Here is a 25,806-nt window from a genome sequence, read left to right on the forward strand (position 1 = left end):
TAAACAAAGTAAATAAAAATATCTCCCTAATAACATTGCTAGAATGTATAATAGTACCTAGCATCATAAAGCAGCCTCATAGAAATTTTTTGCCATGCCTTTTAGGAAGCCAGCAGATTTGCACTTTCTCGTAATGTCACTCTAAATACCTAAGAGTCTAAAAGTAACTTTCTCTCATGTATCTATGCTCTGAATATGTGTCTCAGGGAAAACTTAATGTAGGTTTCAGGTAGGCCCTTCTCATATGAAATGCTACTCTTGAGTGAAGTTAAATTATAAATTGAAACATAATGTTTCCCATAAAATGGTATAATAGTTGTAGTCAAACAGTAATAAAGAAATAATTTTTTTTAAATTTAATTGTCAAGAGTATTGTTTAAAAGGCAGAAACCTTCCAGTGGATTGGGTAGAGGAAAAGGAAATTTGGCAAAAGGAAAAACCACACGACATTCTCTGTTTCTGTAAAATGAGGCCTAAGAACTAAGGTGGGGTGCTGGGTAAGAAGAAAGCCTTATAAATAGTAACTTTAAAGAATAGGGCCCAAGATCCTAACCCTTGGGATTACAGCCCTTGACTCTCTTATGGGCCACATGGTCATTCTGTATAAAAATGGCCATGGTCTGGAATGGAGAATGGATGTTGCCTTGCTTCCTGGAAGTATAGGGACTCTAGAATGAGTAACTTAGTAAAATTGCCCAACCTAAGTATTTGATGATGGAGAGATACCTCTAAGCTCCCAAACAGGGAAATTCTTGCCCTCCTCTCCTGTGAAGATCCCTGTTTTGCCTGGGGGAGGAAGAGGGAATTGTCAGAATACAATTTCAGGAATTTTAGGAGCTGTGCTTTGGTTGATCTGCTGCTGAGGTAGAGATAATCAAAGTCTCTGTGGAGGGCAAAAGGATCAGATAAGAAAGAAGTCACTCCTCATAGACTGAGAAATCTGAAACCTTAGGAATTCCTGCTGATGAATTTTATTCCCTTCTAGTCTAAGAAACCTTTCTTTCTTCCTAGCAAGAGACATATAGAATAAATCACTAACAGCGCAAACAATATTTGAGATAAATGCAATTGTCTGATAGTTTCCTAGGAGTTCTGCAGAGGCACGTGATGACTGCAGACAGCTGAGTCTGTATTTTAATTCAGTGGAATATATTCAAACTCCTCTGGGAGCTCTAACATGTTGTCTGTAGCCAAGGTTTCAATGCTACAGTAATAGTTTTGTGCAGGTTCTTCAGAAATTAAGCCATTTCTTCAAAATTTCTGTTTAGTACAAACAGTAAGCCCAGGTCAAAAATGTTCACCAAGACATTAGCAAACTCTAATGGAGGTTTGGTTTTCCAGGCATTCAGAACACAGTTTCTAAACATGATTGAGAAAAATTACCTTGGATGTATGGAGCATCATTGAACAATGACCTTTCGGGTTGACTAAGAATGCTGAAGCCCCAGAGGAATCTTGAGCAATTTTTTGTTGTTGTTGCCTGAAGGAACCAAAGAATAAAAATGTAGTGGGAATATTTGGAAAGGGGATGATTTTTCAAGCTTGTAAAAAATGAAGACCAGCCACCAGAAGAAAATGCTTTTATGTGAATTCAAAGAGAAATGTTTTTTAATTTTAAGTAAAATTTAGGTCCTCAGACTTCTTAGCTTTTCTATAAATTGGCTTTTGGTTATCCACATTAAGCCCTTTATTTGCTCCTATTTAATATAGGAACAAATGGTGAAATAAAGAGGAAAATGGGTCCATTCTATGAGAATGTATGTGCAGTGGAAGCATTTCTTCTTTTCGTTTTCTGTATAAAAATATTTACTCGCACTGTATATACTAAGTAGTTTAATCACGGCAAGTGTCTAATGACCTTTTTTTTTTTTTCCAGCTGACTCAGGTGTGGACACCTTGGCAGTGTTTATGGCCAGCAGCGGAACTACAGACGTCACAAATCGGAACAGCCCAGCCACACCACCAAACACCCTTAACCTCCGTTCCTCCCACAATGAACTGTTGAACGCTGAAATAAAACACACAGAAACCAAGAACAGCACACCTCCCAAATGCAGGAAAAAATATGCACTAACTAACATCCAGGCGGCCATGGGCCTCTCAGATCCAGCTGCACAGCCCCTGCTGGGAAATGGCTCTGCCAACATCAAGCTGGTGAAAAATGGGGAGAACCAGCTCCGGAAGGCTGCAGAACAAGGGCAGCAGGACCCCAACAAAAACCTGAGCCCCACTGCAGTCATCAACGTAACTTCTGAGAAGTTAGAGGGTAAAGAGCCCCACCCACAGGATTCCTCGGGCTGTGAGATTTTACCCTCCCAGCCCAGGAGAACTAAGAGCTTCCTAAATTACTATGCAGATCTGGAAACCTCAGCCAGAGAACTAGAGCAGAACCGAGGCAACCACCATGGGATTGCGGAAGAGAAATCCCAGCCAGACCAGGGCCAGGCCTCCACCATCATTGGGAATGGTGATTTGCTGCTGCAGAAACCAAACAAACCCCAGTCCAGCCCTGAAGACGGCCAAGTAGCCACGGTGTCATCCAGCCCAGAGACCAAGAAGGATCATCCGAAAACAGGGGCCAAAACCGACTGTGCACTGCACCGGATCCAGAACCTGGCACCAAGCGATGAGGAGTCCAGCTGGACAACGTTGTCCCAAGACAGTGCCTCACTCAGCTCCCCGGATGAAACAGGTACCCCTGGGGAAGGCATAGCCTCAGCTGGCACTTTCTTTTGGTCTTTTCAACTATTGGTGGAGTAAATCTCTAGACTGACCAAAAATGTCCATTTATATGCAGAGAGGAACGTAAGCCTCTTGCGGTAAAATTGGGCAATTTATTTGCAAAATATTATTTCATTCCTCAACCATATCTTAGGTTAGTTTCATTTTGGATCGTACATAAAGCTGTTTGTTCTGGGAAGCATTTTTGTAAAATAAACAGGTCCTTGGTGTTAAGTACAGTAAAATATCATCTGTTTAGAAATTACACTTCCAGTGCATAGGTAGACCATTTCTCTATGCTATCTAGAAATACTGGGTTTTGGTAAGCAAAATAATAAACAAAGTTGTGGGGGAAAGGATATAACCCAATTAAGAGAACTATTTTAAAGTCCTCGAAAGAACTTACTTATGGTGAAGCTCATAAAAAGTTAAAACATTAGCCATCTGTTCATTAAAGGCATTTCTCTTTTTGACATTTACTGAGGAGTATTTTACTAGCCTTAAGTAATATTTAAAAGTGGGAAAATAGTATTTCTTGAAAAATATATTCAGAAGTTTAGGCTTTTAACTAGTCTAATTGAGACCAGTCTTTCTGGACTTTTGTATATATTTGTAATATTTTGGATTTCTTGGAGGTGTTAAAATGGTGACAGCTACTTTAAATATCATTTTCTCGTAGCTCCCACTATACTGATCGTAAGATTGAAAAATTTGGAGAACTTTATTGTATCTGAATTCAGCGTAAACAAGCACTCAGAAAGGCTAATTTTTTAAAAAGTAGTCCAGCAGTTCCCCTAATGGGTCCCAGGGCTGTATTAATATAGATATAACAAAGAAAACAGAACCACCATGGAAGGAAATCACATTTTTACAACCTATAAGGTAGATAAATTACAAGGACTAAAGATAAGGAAAAGAGGAGTTAAGACATTAACTTGTTTAAGAAGAAAAAAAAGTAGCGTTTCTGAAGTGCCCTTTAAAATCCCAGTACTTTCAGTGATGCATACTGTTGTGGGATATGGCAGTAGGGAGGTTGAGATGAGGCCATTTCATCTCATAACTGTCTGGCCCTGCACATTACTGGAATCATAATTATGTTCAGTAATGTCCCTGAGTTCACAGCTCTCTATACTTTTTACCCATTTCGAGAATTTGTATTCAGCAGCTGATGGACATTGTCACCTGCTAGAGTTTGAATCTATTAATACATGAAAGACTGATTGCACATCTTCCAGCCAAGCTCTACCTCCTGTGTTCATCGTTTACTGACACCTTGCTGTCTCCCTCTGGTCATGGCACCCTTTCTGCTGCTCTTCCTGGCATAGCCGGTTCTGTTGTAGTTAAATTTTAAACTAACCTAAAGTTTTGTTCAGGCACGGTGGCTCATGCCTGTAATCCCAGCACTTTGGGAGGCTGAGGCAGGAGGATCACTTGAGCCCACAAGTTCAAGACCAGCAAGACCCCATCTCTCACCCTCCAAAAAAAGTAGTTGAGCATGGTGGACGGTGGCATGTGCCTGTAGCTCCAACTACTTAGGAGACTGAGGCAGGAGGATCACTTGACACCAGGAGTTCGAGGCTGCAGTGAACCATGATTATGCCATTGCACTCTAGCCTGGGTGATAGAGCGAGACTCTGTCTCAAAAAACATAAATATATTTTTAAGTGAATAATTAAGCTGTCTCTGCCCTTCACCCTAGCCCCCTTTCCCAGTGATGACCATTAGCTTATATTTTTATTTCCTCTCAGAAAATATTTGAGTCATATATCCGCATATTAATAATAAATTTTAAGGCCGGTGTGGTGGCTCGTGCCTGTAATCCCAGCACTTTGGAAGGCCAAGGGGGAGAGATGGCCTGAGCTCAGGAGTTTGAGACCAGCCTGGGAAACATGGTGAAACCCCTTCTCTACTAAGACATAAAAAATTAGCCAGGCATGGTGGCGGGTGCCTGTAGTCCCAGCTACTCTGGAGGCTGAGGCACGAGAATTGCTTGAACACAGGAGGCGAAAGTTGAAGTGAGCCAAGATCCCGCCACTGCACTCTAGCCTGGGTGACAGGCGAGACTCCATCTCAAAAAAATAAAAATTAGGCCAGGTGCAGTGGATCACCAGGTCAGGAGTTCAAGACCACCCTGACCAATATGGTGAAACCCTGTCTCTACTAAAAATACAAAAATTAAGTGGATGTGGTGGTGTGTGCCTGTAGTCTCAGGAGGCTGAGGCAGGAGAATTGCTTGACCCCGGGAGGTAGAGGTTGCAGTGAACCGAGATGCGCCACTGCACTCCAGCCTGGGTAACAGAGCAAGGCTCTGTCTCAAAAAAAAAAAACTAAAAAATAAAATAAAATAAATTAAAATTAAAAAAATAATAAATTTTAAAATTTAGCCAAATTTTGTGATGATGTTTTTAGAATCTCTATGTTTTAGAGATAATATACTAATATAAAATACTAATCTATGTCATAGTATGACATATATAATACAGTATAATCCATACTGATAGAAACAATATTGTGTATGGGATTTTCTCCAAAATAATTGGGATTAGAAGGATAAAAAAAGAAACAAAATTGCCCATAAGCTGCTGATTGTTAAAGCTGCATTATGGGTATGTGCAGATTCATTAGATCTCTAATTTTGTATGTTTAAAATTTGCCATAATAGTTAAAACCAGGAAAAAGTTATTCTAATTAGATTTTTTTATGAATGCTTTGCTTTTTTTCAGGTAAGAACATATTTTGTAGATCCATCCATTTTTCTACTTATGTCTTTTTAAGTATTATGTATGCTATTCCACTATATACAAGTTCCATGATTTATTTAGCAAGTTCTCTGCTGATGAGTATTTAGGTATTTTTCTGTCCATAGCCCCTTGGCTTACTGAGTGCTGGTGTGGGTAAGGGCCTGTGGAGAGGGCACAGTTGAAGTATGCACTCCACTCTACCTACTGGGACTCTTGAAATGCTCCTGTAACTCCCTCTTTCCAGGAAGACTTTCAGGGGTCCCTCTGCTGTGACACTTACTACTCATTTGCTCAGTGTCCTGACATTACTTGCTGTTGGGTTTCCACAGAACATCTTACAGTGCTTGGTCTGTGATGTGAACTGGATTAGTTTTTTGACATGTTAAGAAGATATGCTCAGTTTTCTCTCGAAAGTTGGTTTTGACAGGATGATGGTGGCCCTTGGTAAGTTGCTAAGGATAGATGTTTCAAATCAAATATGCTCAAAAGAATGTATTAGCTGTGAATGAAAAGCAATTAGATTGTGTTTTTAAAAAATATACTAGAAGCCAAACCTGTGCCAGCCTTGAAAATGTTCACTTTGGGATCTCTGCGTCTACTTCAGCGTGTTACAGTGTCTCAATATTAATCGTCATAATTTTGGGAGTCCTCTTTTGGAATTGCCTCAGAGTCTGCTGTGGATCCCTATGAAATGAAATCTCTTTGCTTATAATCACACTTCAGGTTTCAGGTAATATGTAGATTAGTGAATGAAATAAAATAAGCAGTTTTTGTTTCACTTGTAATGATAAAGTTAGTGTTTATTATGTATGTTTTATATAGTATATATATGTGTATGTGTATATGTATAAAATTAACACAAATACTAACAGTTGAAAGAAAAGAGAAAATGAGAGCAAATATTTTGTGACGTCTTAGTATGCCATGCCATAGTACATATATAAAAAGTGTATATTTGCCTGTTGACTTGCTGTGTGTTAAGTACATACTCATCACAGTGGTGTGTGTTTTATGACTAAATCATGATGCAGTTATCTTTGGATCATAGACTGCACTTTGGGGAGCCTAGAAAAATAGACTCATTTCTTCCTCGGGGGCATCCTTTCCAAGTTAGAATGCTATTTATACAATAAAATGCAATGGCTAACCCAGAGACTGACTACTTTCTATTTTCCTTTACTACTGAATCGCCCCCTCCAGCTGTTTAGTAACTTCTTTTTGTACAATCAGTCATGTATACAATATGTGGCTGCCCTTTTCCTCCTCTGTAGTCTGTCCTTTAAGAAAACAAGAGGCTGTTTGAAAAAGGAAAAGCATCTGTGAAATGACTATTTTCATAGGAGTTAAGAAAAGTAGTGCCTTGGCCCTGATTCTAAAAGAAAGGGTTGTATCTTGCTACTGCAGAGTGAGAACTTGGAATCTAGTTAGAGTTTTTTTCAGAGATGCAGTTCCCTCAGTGGCCCCAGGTAAGCTGATGGCTCAGATAAATAAATACCTGTTGGTCATACTGTATACAGTCTCTCTGTTCATCACTTGGTGTTTCATGTTTGCTCTATGAAAACGTTGAAAAGATGCATCATTTTGAACCTTCCTGGCTACAGGTTTTGGTGGTACCAACATGTAATTTTATGTTTAGTTTGGAGTTTAACAAAATTGAAGACACAGAGTATGAAACTAGATGGATCTTGTGTAGTAACTGTTTCAAATTAGATTCATTGCTAAAGTGTACAAAAGCAGAATTATACGCAGAGAAAACCAAGTCCAGATGGTGTGGCAATGGGCCTCATGATCCATTAACTTGTCATTAAGAGCATAGGCTTTAGAGTGAGCTTCCTGAGTTCAAATCCCAGCTCTGCTACATCTAGGCAGTTCTCATAGCCTCTCGTCTATAAAACGGGGATAATAAGAGTGTTTTGGCATAGACCTGCTGTGAAGATTAAGTGAGAGCATTTTAGGCCGGGCGCGGTGCCTCATGCCTGTAATCCCAGCACTTTGGGAGGCTGAGGTGGGCGGATCACAGGGTCAGGAGATCGAGACCATCCTGGCTAACACGGCGAAACCCCATCTCTACTAAAAATACAAAAAACTAGCAGGGCGAGGTGGCGGGCGCCTGTAGTCCCAGCTACTTGGGAGACTGAGGCAGGAGAATGGTGTGAACCTGGGAGGCAGAGCTTGCAGTGAGTCGAGATCATGCCACTGCACTTCAGCCTGGGCCACAGAGCAAGACTTTCTCTCAAAAAAAAAAAAAATAGCATCTTCAAAGAGCTTTTAGAGCAGTATCTGGCATATAGCAAGCACTTAATGAATATTGGTGATTATTATATTAGAGATCATCAGTATCGGTACAGTGGTGGGATATAAAAGTTTGCTTTTCTCTTAATTATGAATAACCTATATTTTGGACTCTGAGTTAAGACTTTCTGGACCTTAAGAGCAAGGGTTGGTTCATCGTCATCTTTGTATTTTCAATACCTAGAATATGTCAAGTGAGCTTAATAAATAATGACTAATTGAATGAAAATGGGAGCCATCTACATATCACAAAATGAACTTGATGTGTTGAATAAGACACTTGATGTTATATCTTAGTCAATGCCTGGTTTTGGTGTTGGCTACATATTTTATAATGATCTGTTGGTGAAGCTGAATAACCCGAGTTACTCGGGAAGGCACACAGAGATTCTGTGGGTTTACCATGTGCCAGATCCTATTGGTGGTACTTTCTCACTCTCAGGTGGCCATGCTGAGACTTGAACCTCGGTCTTCCGACACAGCATCCAGTGTTTTACCACAGAGGCTAAATATATCTGATTTAGTCTGGTTCAACTGGAGGCACATAGTAGTATCTTGAGAATCCAGAAAGTAGAAAATTATATTTTAGGGGATCTTTCCATTCCTCTATGCAATTGAGGTTTAGATCAAATGCCACCTCCACTGTGAAACCTTTCTAGACCCTCTGAACTGTATAAAGTCCTTTCTCTGTATTCTCAAAGAAATGTTTCTAAGTTTCTGCTGTCATGTTTATCTTAGTGGCTTTCTACATCACTCATAAGTTTCCATTTAGACTTAGAGCTCTATGAAAGCAGCGGCCAGGTCTTCATTATGTGTATATGTGAACTTCTTCACATGGTATGTGGCACATAGTAAAAGGCTCCATAAAGTTACTCATTTGCTGGTTGGATGGATAGATTTGTGATCATTAATGCATGCTGTCTGATGTTTGCTACATCAGTATACCTGTAGAAATAGAAAAAGTAAGAATAATTTGTATAAAATAATTGTTTAGAAGACTTGGATAGGGTGATTCTTATTTATATTCTAGGCTCCTGGGAAGGATGAAGAATTGGGGCCAGTAAATCAGTCTACCACAAACATTCTTTTATTTGAGTCTGTAAGTCTATATGTTAGAAGGGTCAGTGCCAAGGAAAAGGGCCATTTTGGTTTCAGTTGACTTCACACTTTGCCTTGAATTGAGATTGATCCATAGTTGTCATAGATTGTTTTCTGTTGTTATAATGAAATACCTGAGACTGGATAATTTATAATGAAGAGAAATATATTTAGGTCACAGTTCTGGAGGCAGGGAAGTCTAAGAGCATGACACCAGCATCTGGTGAGTGCGTTTGCTGCAGAATAACATGGCGAGGATATCACATGGCCAGAGAGAAAGAGAATACATGTCAGCTTAGGTCTCTCTTCCTCTTCTCATAAAGATACCTCTTACCATGGGAGCCCTGCACTGATGACCTTACCTAATCCCAGTTACCTCCCAAAGGTCCCACTTCCAATCATCATATGAATTTGGGGATTAAGTTTCCAACATTACATGAAATATGGGGGACACATTTAGACCATAGCAGTGTTGCTTTAGAGTTTGAATCCTTTGATGACTTCAATTGATTGGTTTCCAGTTTTGAGGCAAAGTGGAACTCTTTTGCATAGTTGATGACAGTGAGAGCCACAAACCTAATTATGTCAACAGAACTGGCAGCACCTCTTATTTCTGGCTTTAGCTAGCTTAAGAGTGTTAAAGCTTTGGATAAGTCTGTATTTCTCACACTTTTAGAAACCTCTTCTAACTGTTCATTTTATCTCAGATGGCTTTTGGTAATTTTAACTATAAATATTTTTGCCCCTTTTTTCTTACAAATCCTAGGCCCATGGCTGGGTGCAGTGGCTCACACCTGTAATCCCAGCACTTTGGGAGGCTGAGGAGGTTGGATGACTTGAGGTCAGGAGTTTGAGACCACCCTGGCCAACATGGCAAAACCCTCTTTCTACTAAAAATACAGAACATTTAGCTGTCTGTGGGGTGACACGTACCTGTAATCCCCGCTACTCGGGAAGCCGAGGCAAGAGAATCGCTTGAACCCAGGAGGTGGAGGTTGCAGTGAGCCGAGATCACACTGTTGCACTGCAGCCTGTATAACAGAGCGAGACTCCATCTCAAAAAAAAAAAAAAATTCCTAAGCCCAGTCTTCAGCCGGTTTGCCGTGCTGAATTAATTTTAATCTTTTAAGGACCTTGAGTGACTCACTAGCCTTCCTGTTATGTCTTCTCAGTAGAGAGTTCCATGATGCGACAGGAAGAATTCAAGAAGGCAGATGTGAGATGTTTCCAAAATAGTTTAGGCATACTGTGTTCTGGGGTAGATGGTGTGTTTTCCAAGTGAGATTTTAGCACTTTAGGGGTAAAATGCATAAAAATATTTTTTATTTTACCCCATGAACTTAAGAAAGAAAAGATTTTGTTCAGTTTTGTGTTTTTGGAAAGTTCTATGCAGAAATATATGTTCCGGTGAATAAAGTAGTTTTGGGTTGCCTTCCATTATAAAGTATCATATGAGGTACTTCAGGGGACGGAAAGGTGAGTACACTGAGATGAGTGGCAGCCAGAGTCTAACAATGGTTAATGAGCACAAGACAGCAGATATATTCAAGGTGGAACCAGGGGAGGCCTGTGAGAGGCTTGAGTGCTATGAAAAGGAAGAAACATCAGTCAGTTGGGATGTGGATGTTCGGACACTTGAAGTTATCTGTGCTGGAGATTGAATAGACTTTCAGTGATGGAGATCTGGGGAGAGCATTGTCCCTCAGAGCTGTTGAAAAGTAAAGAATCTTTTTCTTTTTTAAAAATTAACCACTAAAGAAGTTTATGATTGTTTTTTCTCTCTTATCTCTACTGATATTTTGAAAATACCAATTTTAGTTCTTAGTTTGGCAAGTTGTTTAGCTTCTGGGGAGAGGGTCCAGTGGACAGTGGCAGCTTAGGGAGCACCTGGATGTATGCCTCTAGGAGTCCTGTGTGAAGCCTCCCAGAAGTGCCAGGTGATGCTCTCACACCTTGGAGGAAGGCATGCAGCCACCAAGATTGTGAGGGAGTGGCTCAGTGGGATCAGAGACAAAAACACTACTGGACACTTTCAGAAATTTTCTGGTCAAATTTCATCATGAGCTATTTGCCCGGATTAGTTTTCTTTACCAAAAACAAAAACAAGCAAACAAAAAAAACCCCTTAAGTTGGCTGGGCATGGTGGCTCATGCCTGTAATCCCAGCACTTTGGGAGACAGAGGCAGGCAGATCGTGAGATCAAAAGATTGAGACCACCCTGGCCAACATGGTGAAACCCTGTCTCTACTAAAAATACAAAAATTAGCTGGGCGTGGTGGCATGTGCCTGTAATCCCAGCTACTCAGGAGGCTGAGGCAGGAGAATCACTTGAACCCAGGAGATGGAGGTTGCAGTGAGCTGAGATCGCCCCACTGCACTCCAGCCTGGGCAATAGAGTGAGACTCCATGTCAAAAAAAAAAAAAAAAAAACCCTTAAGGTAATAAAAGAGGCTACAGAAATATTCAGATAGCAAACTTGAACAGCTCTACATCCGTGGAGAATTGAAATGCATCTGTAACTTTACCATGATTTTTCACTGACTAGTATTGTTCATATAAGTTAACAGTGGTTCAAGAATTTGTGAATTTGTTCATCATGACTTTGTTGATGTTCATTAGTTTGTTTATTCATTCTTTCATTTGTTACTTCATATATAACTTCATATATATATATACACATGCCATTTTTTTTTTTTTGAGACAAGAGTCTCACTCTCTCACCCAGGCTGGAGTGCAGTGGCATGATCGCAGCTCATAGCAAGCTCTGCCTCCTGGGTTCACGTCATTCTCCTGCCTCAGCCTCCCGAGTAGCTGGGACTACAGGCGCCCACCACATCCGGCTAATTTTTTTGTATTTTTAGTAGAGATGGAGTTTCACTGTGTTAGCCAGAGCCAGGATGGTCTCAATCTCCTGACCTTGTGATCCACCTGCCTCAGGCTTCCAAAGTGCTGGGATTACAGGCGTGAACCATCACGCCCAGCCACATGCCAGTCATTTTTAAAAGTCAACTCTGTGTGCTGTGCTAGGTGCCTGAGACATAGAAGTAGATTAAAACCAGTCTGTGATGTCACATAGCTCACATAAAGTTTCCTGTCTCTATGTATGAAGCCCTTACCATATGCAGAGTGCCTGACAAAATGTGTCTTTGTGCTCTTTGCTCCATTTTGCACATTATACCTCAGCAAGTAAGAAAAGATAAAGCCCACTCCAAACCCTGGATAGCCTAAGCAAAGAAGAGGAGGAGATGTTTAAATGGTTTGTTGATTTCTTATGGCTGGTATAACAAATTATCACACACTTGGTGGCTTAAAACAATAGAAGTTTGTGGCCCGGCGCAGTGGCTCACACCTGTAATCCCAGCGCTTTGGGAGGCTGAGGCGGGTGGATCATTTGAGGTCAGGAGTTCTAGACCAGTCTGGCCAACATGATGAAACTCTGTCTCTACTGAAAATAATAATAATAATAATAATAATATTATAATAAAAAACAATAGAAATTTGTTCACCTGTCGTTCTGGAGGCCAGAAATCCAAAATCAGTCTGGGCGTGGTGGCTTACACCTGTAATTCCAGCCCTTTGGGAGGCCGAGGTGGGCGAATCACCTGAGGTCAGGAGTTCGGGACCAGCCTGGCCAACATGGTGAAACCCTGTCTCTACTAAAAATAAAAAATGAGCTGGGTGTGTTGGCAGGTGCCTGTAATTCCAGCTACTCAGGAGGCTGAGACAGGAGAATTGCTTGACCCCAGGAGGCGGAGGCTGCAGTGAGCTGGGATCATGCCACTGCACTCAGCCTGAGCAACAGAGCAAGACTCTGTCTCAAAAGAAAAGTCCAAAATCAAAGTGTCATCAGGGTCTCGTTCCCTCTGAAGGCTTTAGGGTAGAATCCTTCCTTGCCTCTTCCAAACTTCCGGTGGCTCCCAGAAATGTGTGACATTCCTTGGCTTGTAGCTGTACCTCTGTTTTCACACTGCCTTCTTCTAGGGACACAAGTCATTGGATTTGGGACCTACCCTAATCTAGTATGACCTCACCTCAATTTAATTAATTACATCTACAAAGACTCGATTTCCCACTAAGTTGATACATGCTGAGGTTCTGGGTAGACCTGAATTTTGGTAGGTATATGGTTCAACCCAGTACAGACATCTTACAGATAATTCCATAATAGATGCAACATGGAAGAGATGTGAAAGAATGTTTGCAAGAATTATATTCAAAATTTTCAAGAAGGAAAGCTCATAGTTGCAGGTCTTGTGAGACTTTAAGTGAGTGGAATATACTGTAAGGGACTTCTAGATAGTTTGGGGTTACCTTTGTTCAAAGTCTTCATTGTAAAGATGAGGAAATTTTGGTGTGGACTGGTGAACCTGAAACTATAACCTCAACTGAGATTGGGAGTAAGTGTGGAAACGGTAGAAAAACATGATAAAAACATGATAAAAATAAAAGATAAAAAGATAAAAACATGATGAAGACATGGCAAAGCTTTATGTTTAGCAGTACAGCTCAGTTCTGGAGGGTGGCATGGTTCAGGGGTGCTGACATATGGAAGGCTTTATTCCTTTGATCAAAGCTTAAAAACACAAGACTATCAATAATAGACATGTTTTTCTTGTGTTAGTTCAAGAGACATTTATTTCTTAGCAAACATACAGAATTTTCTTAAGGAGCTATGCAGAATATAAAATAAAAGGATATGACTCTGATTTTAGGTCACTGCAAAGGCAATATGATGCCATAAAGCATCAGAGATCACAAACAGCAGCATTGAAGAATGCACAAACTCACGGGCAGATTTTGTTCCATAGACATTGTTATAGAAAATGTTTAATTAGATGCCAGTGCTTAGAAATTGAGATATTTTACATAAAAATAGAGGACCACTCATTCCTCTTGTAAATTCAGAAATCTCACAATGCTGAGCTCAAATACCAAAGAGACAACAGTCAGCAGCAGGACCTTTTAGATGGGTCCTGTCCTCTCCAGCTCAAGGCATTGAGCTTGCGACCGCTTGCTCTCGCCATCAGTGGACTTAGCCATTGTGTATACATGGAACTGTTACGGTAGAAGAACCAGGCTAATGTTGATCTTGCCTGTTACAGCTGCATACAAGTGTGATGCCATAGTAGCGACATCCTTGGATCTACAGTCTCCTTTTAATCATAGTCATCCTAGTCTCGGTCCCATGCCTTCTGGTAGAATCATAAAGTGTGACATGAACTGTTAAGCAAAATATGCTTGAAATTTCTAAAGACATCTCTAGATGACTTCTCAGAGTCTTCCATCTGTTAATCTGGTTAAGAAGAGGGAAAACATTAGCTTTTCAAAACCTAGGATGTGGGTGGTTCGTAAATTTTGTGCTTAAGTCTGACTCAGTTAATATGCCCAGTTTGCTTTCATAAATGTAGGGGTAGTTACCAGTTACCCTTGTAATTTACGTTTTGTGTTTCCTTATTAGAACCCTTGGGTACAAAACAGTGAAATAAAAGCTTCATGTTCAAACAGATTTGACTGGAAAAATCAAATCATTTGACTATTAGAAAACCATATATGGTTAGCATTCCATGTGGAATGGTCAGAAAGTGAGAGAATGAGATGACCCCAGCCATTGGTTGGTACCTAAGAGGTGAGCTGATGCTTATTGTGTGTAAGCTTTAGTCTTTTTTATTATTATTATTGAGACGAAGTCTCGCTCTTTTGCAGAGGCTGGAATGCAGTGGTACAATCTCGGCTCACTGTAAGCTCCACCTCCCGGGTTCAAGTGATTCTCCTGCCTCAGCCTCCTGAGTAGCTGGAATTACAGGCACACACCACCATGCCCGGCTAATTTCAGTATTTTTAGTAGAGGCAGGGTTTCACCAGGTTGGCCAGGCTGGTCTTGAACTCCTGACCGTAGGTGATCCGCCTGCCTTGGCCTCTCAAAGTGCTGGGATTACAGGTGTGAGCCACTGCGCCCGGCCTTTTTCTTTAACTTTTCATAGATTTACTCTTGAATATGATTGAATTTGATCCTCAGAAAAATTCATCCTTAGTATAATTAGACGTTGTTAGTTGATATTTTTCTCCCTGCATGTTACTTGAAGAATTCTTCATATGGAACTACACTGAATTGGTATATCCGGGATATCATAAAGGTAGATCTTTATCCTATAAATGTCTTGTTGGAGAAGCTGATTTTGTGTTGTTTATTACCAGAACACATTTTCTCATATATATAGCGGTGTATGTGATGGTTAAGGTATACAAGATGGCTGGCCCATGAAAGTCTATTGAATCTCTAATAGACATGAAGAGTATTATTAATAGAACCCTTCCCCAAAATGTTGTAGGGGAAAATGTCTCAGTTTCATGTAGAATTGTCAGAAAGTGAGAGTGCAGATAACTGTAACTCCATAAAGGGGCTGATGGGAAGTATACCAAAGGAAGTTCAAGAACAGATGGAGGCCTCTAGGGATACTTCTCGGTAATGGACCAGCTCTGCAGTTCCTGCTTTGCTTTACATTGGGGGACCTTTGACCAACGTTTCCATTCACCCCTTGCTCACTGTGGACAAAGAATTCCACGGCCTGTACTCTTCTCTTCTCTCTCCAGAACAAGCCTCAGCCTCTTCCAGGATTTCAGAGTGGCTTTCATCTTTCAGTTCATGTCCTGTCTCTCTCTCTGTCTCCTTTTTTTTTTCCTTTGTGTGCTTGGAACAAGGGCCCCAAGTTAGAGAATGGACTCCATGTAAAACACATCAGAGAGAAGCCCTTTCATCTCAGGCTCGTTACATCTTTAATGGAGGATTATTGGATTGGTAATAATCTAGAATGTGATAGGTTAACTTTAATCCATTCACAGAGTTCCTTGCAGTCCATGAATGTCTCTTATGTGCTAGGAACTGAGCTTCATGCTGTGGATGATTTCAAGATTGAGGGACAATATTTCCATCAGGGAATTCGTGGGCTCCTTCTTCAAGATTCAACTCTTAGGACATTTACCACTTTCTGTGGTTTAGGGTCAGACATCCTGCTTGTTCTAGCTTCATCACTTTCTTAACCTCTGAGCTCCAGGTTTCTTAATCTCTAAAATGAGAATAGTAATAGTAGTAATCTGCTTTACAAGATTGTCACATATAGTCCTTGGTACAACAGCTGGACCACAGAAAGCATTTTTTGAAATATTAGCTGTTATTAGAATTACTGCCTTATTTCTGCTAGGAGATGGAAAGTTTCCCAGGATCTAGGCCAGTTTGCCTTTGCTCTTTTTTTAATATTTATTTATTTAGAGACAGGGTCTCACTCTGTCTCCCAGGCTGGTGTGCAGTGACGTAATCAGGGTTCACTGCAGCCTCAGCCTCTCTGGACTCAGGTGATCCCCCTACCTCAGCCTTCTGAGTAACTATGACTACAGGTGCACGCCGTCACACCTGGCTAATTTATACACACACACACACATATATACACATATATATACATACACACACACACACACACACACATAAATTTTCTTTTGTAGATGTGGGGTTTTACCATGTTGTCCAGGTTGGTCTGTACTTCCTGGGCTCAACGGCCTCCCAAAGTGCTAGGATTACAGATGTGAACCACTGTATTCCCTGCCTTTTTTTTTGTTAAGCCCCAGAAATAAGTTCATACAATAGGTATTTATGGTTGAATGATTAGTACAACAATTAAACTATTATTTATACTAGTGGTACAACAAATTCGAAGTAATAGCTTACCTCCAAGAAGTTCACAATAGTTAGGGAGATGCATAAATCCTTTGCTTCTCAAACTGTGCAGGAGTATGCCCTAGGGATCTTACTGAAATGCAGACACTGATTCAGTAGGTCTGGGCTGGGACCTGAGAGTCTGCATTTTAAAAAATCTAATCTTCAGTTGTAGAAATTTGCATTTTTAATAAACTCTCAGGTGATATTGATATCCCTGGTGCTTAGACACTTGAGTGGTGAAACTGAACTGTAAGCTGCAGAAAGAAGGAATCCAGTCTTTGTTCCTTGCCATATCCTTAATGCCTAGAATACACAGTGCCCAGGACATTCTTTTTATTTTTACTGATTTACTTTTGAGACAGGGTGTCTGTCACTCTTTGCCCAGGCTAGAGTCCAGTGGTGCAGTCACAGCTCACTGCAGCCTCAACCTACTGGGCTCAAAGGTCCTCCCACTTCAGTTTCCTGAGTAGCTGGGACCACAGGTACATACTACCACACCTAGCTGTTTTTTAATTTTTGATTTGTAGAGATGGGGTCTCCCTATATTGCCCAGGCTGGTTTCGAATTCCTGAGCTCAAGCAGTCCTCCTGCCTCAGCCTCCCAGAATGCTGAGATACAAGTGTGATACAGAGTAGTGGGATACTATATCTCAGGATATGTGGCGCCTGAGACATTCCTGTGTTCACTAAATATTGTGGAATAAATATAATTACCTCAAAATATAGTAGTCCTCCTTGTTCACAGTTTCACTTTCTGTGGCTTCAGTTACCTGCAGTACACCGAGGTTGGAAAAAATTCCATGGAAAATTCTAGAAATAAACAGTGTGTAAGTTTTAAGCTGCATACCATTCTCAGTAGCACAATAAAATCTTGTGCCATCCTGCTTCATCCAACCCAGGACGTGAATCATTGCTTTGTCCCATATACCTGTGCTGCCTGTGAAACCCACCTGTGAGCTGCTTAGTAGCTGTCTGTCTCTGTTTCCAGATCAGTTGTTGTAGCATTGCAGTGCTTGTGCTCAAGTCACCCTTATTTTACTTAATAATGGCCCAAAGCACAAGAGGAGTGACGCTGGCAATTCAGGTATGCCAAAGAAAAGCTGTAAAGTGATGTTGTTTTATATATTTGAAAATCTCTTTAATGTATGGCTTCATCAAAGGCAGCTGGATTCTCTTACCTGCTTTTATCCTTAGCGTATCTCAGTAAATTGTTTTGGTTGAAGTAGGTGAAGAAAACCCTACTGGCCTAATACAGATACATAGGTAAAAAAGGGACAGCTATTTTAATAGTTGTTCAGGGAATTGTGGATATTCTTTTTTGATGTTACACCAAAATTCCATAATTTGTAATTTCTTAAAGGTTAGTTTCAGTATGGAATGTGAAATCATAATAATAAGCTTTTTTGCATTCTTATATTAAAATCTATTGGTATGTCGTACATTTTGAGTGGATATTTATGTATATATAATTTTATAACATCATGCATTGGTTATTTGGAACATATTGGTTCAGTGAGTTATGAAGATCTTCCAAATGTTGAAACATTTCATTATGCAATATGAAAATATTACATTTGTGAATCTTACCATCTCATTAGAAAAGTCTTCCATTATTGGGAAGCTGTCAAGCTCACTGTGATAGATACAAGTTTTCCAAAATTCTGATTTTTGCTTAAAAGCTTGCATTTGATCATTGCCAACAAATAGTGTCAGTTGTTTTCCTTGAAGTGACAGGTCCACCTGGTTTATTTTTGTGAAAATGTCTACCCAATACCCAAATTTGAATAATCATAGTTTGTCTGTCAGTTGTTCTTTCACATAAACAAGGTATTGTATGGAGAAGCAGTTAGTTCAGCTTGCAACTCAATTACATGTGCTTTTCCTTGAAATGACAGTCCTACCTCAGTATGCCATGGAAGCACTTTATGTGTACCTTCATTAAAAACATGTACTTTGGGGTTGAGACTTAATAAAATTAATAATTTTTACCGCTTCAAGGACATCATTACATTGGGGAACACAATAACTGCTAATATAGCTTCTGCTACTGTCTTATTTCATGCTGAGATGCCAGCAATGTTGTTTATTTTTTGTGCCCCATCACTTAAATGTCAACATAGTGAAAAGGTTGTAAATAACATCTGAGTGTTATGAAAATAGCTTCAATCTCTGAGACTCCTCGAAGTTCCCTTTGGGAACTTCTGCTCTAGGTATGAGGATCAGTGCTCTCAGCAATTTGGTTGGAAAAAAGAGTCTTTGAAGAATAATAGTTGTGAGAGAGAAAGTCAAATAGGTAGGTGGAAGCCAGAGAAAGTGCTAGTGTACTTAACTGACCTTGCTTTTGTTCATGAAACATGACTGATGCTTATGAGAAAAGGAATAACCTTTGTAAGGTGGAGTTTGAAGAAACTATATCTGATATTGGTGGCTAGATTATGTTTGTGGGGTAAAGTGTTAATGTTACTGAAACACCAGAGGTTTGCTCTAGGACCTGCTGCTTGCTGCACAGAAAGCCATTCAAGTATTGCCAAGGAAGAAGGCTTTAATCAGGTGCTGCAGCTGAGGAGATGGGAAATCAGTCTCAAATGTGTCTCCCAGACACACTAAAATTAGGGGTTTATATAGCAGGGAAGAAATGTAACCACATGTGGGAAAACAGGAATTAGGGAGGTGTAAGGAAGAGGAGCTGGTCAACGGAAGCAGGTCGTTGGATAGACAATCATGATAGGTGAGGGTGAGGGGTCTGGCATCTCATTGTCCAAATGCAGTGATCATGTGAGTTTCAGCTGCTTTATGCTATTTGGGAGGACTGATGGCTGGGTTCCTGAAAAAGGAACTCAGCTCAGACAAAAGTAACTTTTTCAAGTTTTAAGACTGGGAGGATCAATTTCTATGTTTATTCAAAGAAACCATAAATATCAGCACTATGGGACAATTGGGTCAGTTTCAAAAGGAGGCAGGCAATTATGAGAGTTTTACACTAATCTGTTTAGATTATGAGGGCTGGACAAGACTAGTAGTTTTAAAAATAGAGTGGAAGTAGAGGAAAGGATGAATCTCTAGAATTTAGTGATTGATTGGACGTGGGTGGAGAGGGAGTGAGTAGAATAAAAAATGTCAGATTTTCAGTTTGAAGACTAAGAAAATGTTGGTTTTCAGAAATAGTAGAGATGGGAGGAGGAACTAATTGTTAGAGAAAGATGATGTGTTTGATTTTAGATGTGTCAGTTGAGGTGATGTGGGAATAATAGCCAAGGACTGACATCCTGAAGATAGAGTTGTCGTTTTTAGGGAGAAGTCAGAGAGATTCAGACTTTGTCACCTGGACATCAAATTTCTGCACCCTGTCTAGGACTCATGTATGTCCTTTGGTGTGTGTTGTTATTTTAACCAAGATTTAGAGGGGTGATCAGATGAGGTTGAGGTGGAAACATGGGTGACTTAAACAGATTGGGTATTATTAGAGAGCTGCCTTACAAAACAAACAAAAAACAAACAAACAAAAAACAGTGAGATACTTATAATGGTTTAACCAGTCTTCTTTTTTCCTCATCTTAAATATTAAACTCAATTTAGCCATAGTTCTAGAAAAATGGCTAGATATCTCATTCACTGATGAACTCTCAAATACAGTGATGACACATCCCGTTTCTCTTATTTCTACTTCTCTACAGTAAAGTGAAGGGGCCACATGTAGAAAGACAAGCATGCTTGAGCACTCACAAGTTGATGTTGAGAATCTCTGCCAAGTGAGAACTCAATAGATGTAACCTCAGTGAACAATCTGGCCAACAATCTAGCTAAGAGGCTCTAAAACCAGGCATTAAAAGCAGATCCATGGCGGGGCCCGGTGCTCACATCTGTAATCCCAGTATGTTGGGAGGCTTAGGCAGGAGGATCTCGAGGCCAGGAGTTCAACACCAGCCTGGGCAACATAGTGAGTCTCTGTTTCTGTTTAAAAACGTGTTTAAGGGCTGATGCGGTGGCTCACACCTGTAATCCCCAGTACTTTGGGAAGGTGAGGCGGGAGGATGACTTAAGTCCAGGATTTCAAGACCAGCCTGGGCAACATGGCAAGACCCTGTCTCTGTAAAATTAAAAAATTAGCCAGACATGGTGGCACATGCTGGTGCCAGCTACAGGCTGAGGTGAGAGGATTTAACTCAGGAAGTCGAGGCTGTAGTGAGCTGTGTTTGTGCCACTGCACTGCAGCCTGGGCAACAAAGTGAGACTCTGTTTGAAAAAAAAAAAAAAAAATTTTTTTTTTTTTAACAGTCAGATGTGGCACATGCCTGTGGTCCCAGCTACTTAGGATGCTAAGGCGGGAAGATCGCTTGACCCTGGCATTTGAAACTATGATGGTGCCACTACACTCCAGCCTGAGCAACAAAGCAAGACTCTCTCTCAAAAAAGGTCCATTTTTGAGAGATGGACTTATTAATCAACTTTGCGAGAAGTACTAAAGCCAAAATAAAAAACACTGAATCCAAAATAAGAATCTATTAATTTGTTATGAGAATTACCACTCTCCTAGGTGTTAGATTTCTTGGTACTGCACGTTCAGTGCACATTCTCAATGCTAGTGTATTATTTTCCAAATAGAAATAATTACTCAACTACATAGGAAACCCAAGCATAAGCTTGGTTGCTTAGGGAACATGGTTTCAGCCAAAGGGGTGTTAGATGAGTCAAAAGTTTAAATGGTCTCAGGCTGGGATAGTCTGAGGCGTGCTGTCCTTCTTTCCCTTGAGATAATGCTACTTGGGACCTAGAATCCTTGAAGTGCATTGCCTAAGAGTCCCTCTTCGGAGAAAAGGGAATGATTGCTTTTTTTTAAGGTACTTACATTTTTTATCAATACAGTCTTTCTTAAGATACAGTAATATTTTCTTTCTTTATCACTTCTCTTCTCTCTCTCTCTTTCTTTTTCCTTTCTTCCTTTCTTTCCTTTCTTTCTTTCTTTCTTTCTTTCTTTCTTTCTTTCTTTCTTTCTTTCTTTCTTTCTTTTTTTTTTTTCTTTTTTTTTTTTTTTTTTTTCTTTTTTTTTTTTTTTTTTGACAGAGCCTCACTCTGTCACCCTTGGCTGGAGTGCAGGGGCAAGATCTTGACTCACTGCAACCTCTGCCTCCCAGGTTCAAGCGATTCTCCTCCCTCAGCTTCCCGAGTAGCTGGGACTATAGGCGTGTGCTGCCACGCCTGGCTAATGTTTTGTATTTTTGGTAGTGATGGGGTTTCACCGTGTTAGCCAGGATGGTGTCAATCTCCTGACCGCATGATCCCTCCCACCTTGCCCTCCCAAAGTGCTGGGATTACAGGCATGAGTCACTGCACCCAGCCCAAGATACAGTAATATTTTCTGTTGAGTGAAAGATAAATCATACTATGTTTGGGAGCCATCTTATCTCACTGTTACTCCATTTCTTGGTTTTGATCTGTTGGCTGATTCAACTATCATACTTTAACTTCAAGAGCAATCTTACTTTCCTCATTTATAAGTCTTGGAAGAAATCTTATTGCAACTGGTAAGTTTGGCCTGTGGTCTGCCTGCATCAGAACTCTTAGGTGTTTCTTTAAATGTAGATTCCTGGGCCCTACCTGTGCCTTACAGACTCAGACGCAGGTGGTGGGTGTCAGGAACCTGCATTTTAACTTCCTCCTCTATGCACCAAGTTTGAGAAGCATGGCTCAGATTCTGACACAGGAACTGCTTTAGTCAGGACCTTCTGTTGTGTTTTAAGTGCTGTGTTCCTATTAGAATGGATACTGATCTGGCTAACATTTAATAAGAATCACAGCCCTCATGAAAAACATGTGGAAAACATTTATTTTATTTTAAAAAATAATGTTTTCTGGTTTTTTTTTTTTTTTTTTTTTTGGTAGAATCAAGAGAAGTGGCCAGGCATGATGGCTTATGCCTGTAATCCCAGCACTTTGGGAGGTTGAGGCAGTGGGATCACTTGAGGCCAGGAGTTTGAGACCAGCCTGGGCAACATAATGAGACTTCATCTCTACAAAAAATAAACAAAAAATTAGCCTGATATGATGGCACGTGCTTGTAGTCCCAGCTACTCAGGAAGCTGAGGTGGAGGTCAAGGCTGCAGTGAGCCAAGATCACACCACTGCACTTCAGCCTGGGAGACAAAGGGAGACCCTGTCTCAAAAAAAATTTTTTTTTTTTTGAAGAAGGAGAAGAGTTCTTAATTGCTCCTGTGCTCCAGAAATTAAACTACTGGAAGTCTCTTACCTGGTTCTTGACCCTAAAATGGAATTTGTGCCATAAGCTTTACTGCACTATGAACACTGAATATTTAAAATCCCAGCAGTGCTATTACTAAATAGACGATTGTGGCTGAGTCACTTAACACCATACGTTTTCTCCTCTGTCAAATAGAGTTAATAATAGTCTCTGCCTCGTGGGGTGGTTGTGATGATTAACTGAAACAAGACATGTGGGGCACAGAATGTAGTGGTTGCTGTGCAGTAAGGGCTCAGCAAAAATTGGATTTTATAAATATTCTGGTATGGAAAATTAACTCTCTCACTGAAGGAAAAGCACAGAGAGAGAAAGCAAAAGAGGGACTACGATTGTGTACACAAACAGAAAATAACTTCAGATAAGCAGCAGAAGAGACTAGAACATGTAGGCAGGGAGACAGTGTTGCATAATGTAGGGATCCTGCACATGGCAGGCCAGCCTGATCTCCATCCGGCCCTGTGGTTTGGCTTGTTCGTCATTGCCCATGAGCCTCAGTCTTACCTGAAGGGGTGAGGAAGGTGAAGGGACCTGAGGGTGGTGCAGCTCCCTGGCCTGGACATCAGGAATCGGTCTTCTGCTCGTGACACTCCTGCTTGCTGGCTTCATACCAGTGTTACTTCCAGGCGTTACCAGCATTTCCATCCAGTCATTTCATACCCCTCATTGAACAATTTTCCAAGTGTTGGTTTGCTCTCTTCCTTACTCTATGTTAATGAGGTGTCCAAGACTGTTGTTCGGCATGTATCTAAAATGTTGTTTACATCAGAAGATAAATCTAGAGCTCCTGAAGTGAACTAAAAAGCTGTGTCAACCCGGTGCAGTGGCTCACGTCTGTAATCCCAGTGCTTTGGGAGGCCAAAGTGGGAGGATTGTTTGAGGCTAGGAGTTTGAGACCAGCATGGGCAACATAGAAAGAGCCCCATCTCTACCAAAAAAAAAAAATTAAAATTAGCTAAGTGTGGTGCCGTGCACCTTTAGTACCAGCTACTCAGGAGGCTGAGGCAGGAGGCTATCACTTGGGCCCAGGTGGTCAAGGCTATAATTATGCCACTGCCTTCTAGCTTGTGCAACAGAGTGAGACCCTGTCTCTTAAAAACAAACAAAAAAAGCAGCTGCGTTGATAATCAGTCAGGTAAAGCATCCTCGTTTTCACTCTCAAAAAGTTGTTCTGGGTATTAAGTGTTAGCAAAGACACTTTTCTCTCTGTAGTATTTTTAGCCTTAACAGTTTTCACTGTTAATTTCAATGTGAGTGTGGTGTCTGTGCATGAGTGTGAGAGAGAGAGATGGGGAGGAGGAGGGAGAGTGAGAGTGAGAGAAATGTTCTGATTGGAGAACACCATCACAGGTAGAATTTTTATAACTTTCTAGTTGCAGACAACTCTCATAGAAGATTCTTAAGGAAACTTCAGCCCACCTTCTGAAGGGATGAGATAAGTAGCATCTTCCAGTGAAATGCCCTCTGGGGTCTGAAAGTTCTTTGAAAAAATCCTAGAAAACCAAGGAAAATGGTGAATTATGGAAGAACTACCCAGATGATTTTCAAAGCTGTAAATTAACAAGTGTGTCTGTTTTAGGAGGAGGGGATAAAAAGTGTTGAGCGTGTGTGTATGTGTGTGTGTGTGTGTTTCTTTCTTTTCTCTGTTCACTTGCCAAAAACAAACAAAAATGACCTCACTTCAGACACTGGGATAAAAGCAGGAGGAAATTGCTAGAGTTAGAACACTATAGTTTTTTTTTTTTTTTTTTTTTTCCTGTACTTTTTGGATACATATTTTTTTAAAAATAAATAGGATCACTTACTCTGGCCTAGCACAATTTCATCGAAAGTGTTTAGAAAGTTATAGTCTTAATCTTAGGGACAGAATAGGTTAATGTAAGGGGTGTGAGAGTTTTTAAATGCAAGACATTTTTCAGGGGACTTTTAAAAATCAATAACAGGAAGCAAAATAAAAAATTTAAAAATCAAAACCCAGCCAGGCATGAAAGCTAATGCCTGTAATCCTAGCACTTTGGGAGGCCGAGGCAGGCAGATTTTTTGAGCCCAGAAGTTTGAGACCAGCCTGGGCAAAATGGTAAGACCTCATTTCTACAAAAAAATACAAAAATTAGCCATGCGAGGTGGCACACATCTGTAGTTCCAGCTACTCAGGAGACCGAGACGAAAGTTGCAGTGAGCCAAGATTGCACCACTGCACTCCAACCTGGGCAACAGAGTGAAACCTTGCCTCAAAAAAAAAAAAAAAAAAAATTGAAACTCAGTCCAAATGACCAGAAGTCTATGTAGTCAGCAGAGTAAATCTTCCCCCGCCCTGCCCCCTACCCCCATTCAGGGTTTCCTTCCTTCCTTTTTCCTCCATTTGCCTCCATAGAGCATATAAACCCAATTTACACCTTCATGAGCTGTAACCTAGTCTTTGCTCTGCTTGGCAGAAGAGGAAGAGAAGATGCCATATACAGTTTGTAGTAGGATGATGACACACAGTTTTTAAAATGATGGATGTAGTTTGGGATGAAATGAATCATTGTTTAATCTGTGTTACTTTGCTCATATGGACACACTTGGACTCAGCACCCATTTTCTGTGCAATGGCATATTTGCTCCAGATTATGTTGGGGTGAAGCATTTCCCCCATGAGCTTCCATCAAGAAGCCTTCTGGAAGTGTGAAGGGTTTGGAATGGTAGGCTGTGGAAATCCTGAGCTGTTTGCTGAGTTTCTCTCTGCCTTCCTCCCTTTCTCCTTTCTTGTGTGTGTAAAAGGTGGTTATGGAACAGTGTCTTTCATGGGAAATGGTTGGCTTGGATGAATCTCACCACTCCTTTCTGGTACTTTTGCAAAAAAGAACACTTTTGTTCATGGTAGACACCTGATACAACTGGAATATTCTTCTGATGTCCAGCAACAGCTAGGCAGTGTGTGTCAGTTTTACATTTTTTACAGTTGGACGTATATAGGCCTACCTTCTAAGGTAGCCTTGAGACCCACAT

The 25,806-nt window shown here is 40.6% G+C and overlaps 1 protein-coding gene across 18 annotated transcripts in view; it reads left to right on the forward strand.

Annotated features, from left to right (window-relative positions):
• The window catches only part of APBB2 (amyloid beta precursor protein binding family B member 2), a 402,192-nt gene that overhangs the window by 196,851 nt on the left and 179,535 nt on the right, over positions 1-25,806 (forward strand). For all 18 annotated transcript variants that reach the window (XM_031664637.1, XM_031664627.1, XM_031664630.1 and 15 more), the window contains one exon: positions 1,877-2,692. In XM_031664637.1, the coding sequence (XP_031520497.1) occupies positions 1,877-2,692 (816 nt within the window). The remainder of the gene's footprint in view (positions 1-1,876; positions 2,693-25,806) is intronic.

This window comes from Papio anubis, chromosome 3 (genome assembly GCF_008728515.1).
Source record: "Papio anubis isolate 15944 chromosome 3, Panubis1.0, whole genome shotgun sequence".
NCBI classification, from domain to species: Eukaryota; Metazoa; Chordata; class Mammalia; order Primates; family Cercopithecidae; genus Papio; species Papio anubis.